We start from the raw sequence: 5,551 nt of genomic DNA on the forward strand, positions 1-5,551 counted from the left end.
CAGCTGACACTTTGCAGTATTAACTATGTTAAATAAAGCTGCCAAAAGGCTAACACTCCAATACCACAACTATGTTTAGGATTATAGAATGGTCTTTCGAACTAAAAGGCATCTGCAGAATTGTAGCAATGGACACTTTCAAGTGAAATAGTAAAGAGCCATCCTTGGAATTCTGGAACAGACTTTCAGTAACAGAGGTGGTTAACCAATATGAATTAAAGTGTACTGGGCCATCAATTCAGCAATACTAGATCCAATGAGACAATCCTACTGAAACATGAATAAAGACGGCAATCATTTACACTGTCCTTTATTTTCTTTAGTTACAGTAATTTAAAAAGAGAGATTCAGTTGGATGAAGTGATTTAGTCCCATCAGCATGGAATGACACTAAGTTTAGAGAATGATTGTGGTCACTTAAAATGGTCGCTTCACAACCCAAACCAGAAGATACTGGATGGGGCCCCCATAAATAGGTGTAACTTAACAGTCCATGAATGTACAAGATATGTTACAAGTACAACACTGGTTCACGCAACATTGACGTCTGTGACCATTTAGACAAACTTCTTGAATTCATCGTACAAGACTAGCACGAAAGCACCACCCATGCCTCGGAGCACATTGGACCAAGCACCCTTGAAGAAAGCTTTGCCACCCTCATCCCGAAGGATCTTTCTCCAGCAGTCAACCGTTCCTTTGTACATGATATCAGCTGAAAGCAGAAACAATTATCTTGGTCACCTGTGCATACTTCAACTCTGGAATTTAAAAATTGTTTCCCAACAATCAAATATTACTCTGGTAGGAATAAAGGGGAATGTACTTTCAGTAGCACTGCATATTAATGAGGATTAAAAAAAAAATATATATATTATTCGTTCATGGGATGTGGGCATCACTGGCTAGGTCAGCACTGCCCACCCCTAATTTCCCCTCGTTCAGAGGGCATTTAAGAATCAACCACATTTCTGTGGTTTCTGGAGTCACATATAGGCTAAGGACAGCAGATTTCCTACCCTAAGGGACATTAGTGAACCAGCTGGGTCTTTACAACAATCAATAATGGTTTCATGGTCATCATTAGGCTTTCAATTCTAGATTTTTATTGTTGAATTTAAATTCCATCATCTGCCATGGTGGGATTCGAACCCAGGTTCCCAGAGCATTACCCTGGGTTTCTGGGTTATTGTTCCAGTGGCAACACTACTATACCACATTCCCGCTCCCACCACCTCTAATCAATACTATTTCTCACCCGAGAATCACAGCATGTACCAATGCAACTGCAAAAGCCATACTACTGCCAGTATTAATCAATGGGAGTGTCTATCGAGAAAAGCACTCTGCCAAGACAACTCCCTTGGGCCTCCGATAACTGTTAGGTTCTTGACCCCCCCCACTTAGTTTGGACAACAGAGAAGCTGCATATGCCTGCACCAGTTTTGGCTGTTTAAGAGAGCATAAAGGATGTAATACTGAATTAACATCAATTGATATTCTACCACTATTCATGTCAAATTATTGACTTTGAACTATATTCCTATTCTTTCATGGGCACTGGGTAAAAACCCACAATTCCCTCATTGACAGCACTATGGGTGTTCCAACAATACATGGACTGCAGCAGTTAAAGACAGCAGCTTGTCACCACCTTCTAGAGAGCAATCAGGAATGGGAGGTGATTGCTGGCAATGCTCATATCCATGAACCAAGAAGTACCCACTATCAACCTACCTCCTTTCCGACCAGACTGCATCATCATACGACGACGGACAGTGTCAAATGGGTAGGAAGTCACACCAGCAACAGCTGTTACAGTCTGAGCTATCATCCAACTGACCACAATGTGGGTGTTCTGAGGATCTGGGAGCATTCCTGGGGGGGGGAAAAAAAAAAAGGAAAATTGTAACATTAGAAATTTGTAAGACGCAGCTCAAGTCATGAATGTTAAGAATTTTCAATGCGTACCTTTAGCAGTATCATAGATGCCAAAATATGCAGCTCTGTAAATGATGATGCCTTGTACAGATACATTGAAGCCCTGGTACAGCCCCTTGAAGCCATCCGACTTGAAGATCTTGGTAAGACAGTTACCCAATCCTGTGAACTCTCTCTCTGCTCCAGACTTCCCAACATCAGCAGCCAGACGCGTTCGGGCAAAGTCAAGAGGATAGACAAAGCAGAGCGACGTAGCACCAGCTGCACCACCAGAAGCCAAGTTACCAGCAAAGTAACGCCAGAATTGTTTCTTGTCAACACCACCAAGGAAAAACTGTTTGTACACATCTTTGAAAGCAAAGTTGAGAGCCTGGGTGGGGAAGTATCTGATCACATTGGCCAAATTACCACGCCAGAAGGACATGAAACCTTGCTCTTTTGGGATGCGTACAACACAGTCAATGATCCCTTTGTATTGCATCTCTACTGCGATCTGTTTGCTCGCATGTTGCACCTGCAGTGAGATAAAACAAATTGCCTGGGTTATCAGTGATCTTAAATCATGTCAAATCAAATTTACAAAGATATAGCTTAGGAGTGAAATGCCCAAACAAATGTTATAGAAACAAGGCCAAGCATCACCACTGCCAGCTACACTGGAACTCCAATAGTTAAGATGCTACAACAGGAAGACTACAACACAAGACCTCTTGTGGGAGAGCCTAGAACTAGGGGGTCACTGTTTAAAAATAAAAGGGCTTCTTCAAACAAGCTTGCATTGAAAGCCACTGGGTGCCAGAGTCATGATTGAACTGCACTTCATAATTCCACCTATCATGACCTACCCACAAGCACTACTTTTTCCTGCAACATGTTAATGGGATAAGCACATCACTGACAAGGCCAACACATGTTGCCCATCCCAAATTGCCCTTGAGCTGCCTTCTTGAACTACTACTTTCAAATACAAAGGTAGGGAGGTTATTCTTCAGTCGTGCAGGGCATTGGTGAGACCACATACAGAGCAGCGCGTACAGCATTGGTCATTTTATTTAAGGCAAGATGTAAATGTGTTAGCAGTTCAGAGGTTTACTGGACTAATACCTGGAACGGGTGAGTTGACTTGAGGAAAGACTGGACAGACTTGTATCCGCTGGAGTTTAGAAGACTGAGATGACCTGATTGAAACCTTTAAAGATCCTGAGAGGTCTTGACAGGATAGATGTGGAGAGGATGTTTCCTCTCGTGGGAGAACCTAGAACTAGGGGTCACTGTTTAAAAATAAAGGGGTCATTTACTTAAGGTAGAGATGAGGAGAAACCTTCTGAAGGTCATGAGTCTTTGGATCTCTCCCTCAAAAAGGCAGTGGAAGCAGATTCTTTAAATATTTTTAAGGCACAGCTAGGTAGATTCTTGATAAGGAAGGGGGTGAAAGATTATCAGGGGTAGGCAGGAATGTGAAGCTGAAGTTTCATTCAGACCAGCCATGACCTTATTGGTCTACTCCTACTTCATATGTACTGTAATCCCTGTAGTGTAGGTACACCCAAGGGTGTTCTAAGATTTTGATCCAGCAAGTGAAGGAAGAGCAATATCTCCAAGTCAGGATGGTGTCTGACTTAAGGAAAAATTGCAATCGGTGGCGTCTCAAACGCTGCAGCCCTCGACTTTCTAGGTGGGTGGTAAGGTGACCCTGACTTGTTTTCTCCAAGTGGTCTGACAAATATTATCTTTAAAAAAAAAGATTTCTCTGCACCTAGTGTAAGACGCGTTTTAGGAGGAACTAAAAATGCATTAAAACTAGTGCGCGAGAGCGAGCGAGCTAACCGCTGCAATGGGTCTCGATCTTCAGGGTGACCTTCCAGTGCTGACTGGAGTTTCCCAGCCTGAATGGGCAGCGTTTGGAAAGGGAGATTTGGAACAGAATAAATCGCGACTCTACGGCATTGCTAATCAGTGACCGGGAGATACGGCGCAAATTTTAGCCACCGCGCCAAAATAGCACAATGCCGCCTTACAATGAAACACCGGGACAGGAATTTGCTCTAAACTGATATTTGGAACGGTTAAAATATGGAGAAACCTGGCACGTCCTTTTAAAACAGGAATGATCCCTGGAGATCCTGCCCGCAAGTTTGCGGAATGGCGGCATCCACATTGTGCAGCCGGTGAAGAACGTCGGCGCAATGGAAGAACTCAGCCTAGCGACAAGTAACACTTTCCCCTTGTGAACTCGACTCCCCTCTTTCACCAGGAAAAAAATCTCCGCTCAATGGGGGTACTTCGATCCTCCGAATTTCCTCCCCGGATTTCGGATGCAGGGAATTGGGGGAAGGGATGAGGCGACTGCCAACCTGGACCTCCTCCTTCCCCAGCTCCATCAGCAATCCTCGGCCTAGGCCGCGCTCCTTCTCCTTGTCACGACCTTGATTAGCTCAAGTCACATTCTTAACCTCCAATTCTTTGTTTAAAAAATATAGTGTGTTGGAATAGTTTCGACCCACAATAAAATATCCATTTGCATTAATGCTGAACAGATGCTCATCGCCCGCCCTGAGAGTCACATTCATTGCTGCAAAGGGGCGGGGGGAAGAAAGGGAAGACGAGCTCCATTTTGCATCTGCTCAAGACTTGGTCCAAGCGAGGGGAAAAAAAAATTACAAGCCCGATTTGCAAACCCACTTCTCTTCCTTTTTTATTAATCGCTCTGATTCGAGGTGGCGCAGCTTTACTAACAGTTTGCACTCACATTGTAACGAAAGCAGACAGTCGCTACATTGAATCAGTGGCAACGCTGGGAGGAAGAAATACATGGGCAGAATAAGGTTACCTGCAGTAGAAGCTTCACTCTCTCGATGGGAGCCACCGCCGTCTTGGAAATTGCAGCAGCCACGCCGCCAGCAAGGAAATCCTTAAAGAAACTTACAACCTTGTCAGACGCCATTTCTTGTTTTTTTTCCCCCCCCTTTCACGTTCAATTAAACGCTTGGTTCTTAATTTGCTTCTCTTCCCTTTTTTTTAAACTACCTTGCAGCGCAGCAAAATACTTTCTAAACTACTGCCGGCGCCGACGAAATGGCCGATTTTGCAGCGGAAGTGAAGCTTTAAAGCGGCGCAGCTACCGCGAGACCTCCTCCGAGGGCGCGGCGGCAGTGCCGCTGATTGGCCGGCCGCGACGCCCCTCGCTATCCGATTGGACGCGCCGCGGCACGCTCCGCCGTCCGGTTGGCCGCGCCGCGGCGCCGCCCGCTTTCCGATTGGCCGAGCCGCGGCTTTCCCCCCCCCCCCCACCCTCCAACCCCCGCTCTCCGCTTGGTCGGCCGCGGCGTTCCTCACTCTCTGATTGGTCGGACCGGCCGGTCCCCGAGGGGCTCGCGCCGCCGGCAGCTGATCCATTGTCCCCGGGTAGGCGCGAGGTTACAATGTAGCAAAATGTAACCCCGGAGCCAGCAACTCTGCAAGTGTAACAATCGGTGCAAAGGAAACTTTGTCACACAATGTTACCCTGGAGAAAACGTCAGTAAAAAGGTAGATGGAGAGGGAATCAGTTGCGCACCCAAAAACCTTGAAGGTCACATTGCGACCAGGTTGTATTTTTCCTTACACCCGT

At 45.8% G+C, this 5,551-nt stretch overlaps 1 protein-coding gene and 1 long non-coding RNA gene across 2 annotated transcripts; both read right to left on the minus strand.

Moving 5' to 3' along the window:
* Positions 1-294: 294 nt before the first annotated feature.
* On the minus strand, positions 295-5,073 carry slc25a5 (solute carrier family 25 member 5). The gene is made up of 4 exons (XM_078547640.1): positions 4,772-5,073; positions 1,972-2,455; positions 1,738-1,878; positions 295-715 (listed from the first exon to the last, which is right to left on the minus strand). Exons 1-4 carry the CDS (start codon positions 4,883-4,885, stop codon positions 558-560), a joined length of 897 nt encoding a protein of 298 aa, XP_078403766.1. The 5' UTR covers positions 4,886-5,073; the 3' UTR covers positions 295-557.
* LOC144683984 (uncharacterized) lies at positions 864-1,721 on the minus strand. The gene is made up of 2 exons (XR_013577377.1): positions 1,441-1,721; positions 864-1,181 (listed from the first exon to the last, which is right to left on the minus strand). It is a non-coding gene; the product is annotated as an uncharacterized LOC144683984 (long non-coding RNA).
* Positions 5,074-5,551: the final 478 nt, after the last annotated feature.

The sequence above is a fragment of the Cetorhinus maximus genome, chromosome 8, assembly GCF_964194155.1.
Source record: "Cetorhinus maximus chromosome 8, sCetMax3.hap1.1, whole genome shotgun sequence".
NCBI classification, from domain to species: domain Eukaryota; kingdom Metazoa; phylum Chordata; class Chondrichthyes; order Lamniformes; family Cetorhinidae; genus Cetorhinus; species Cetorhinus maximus.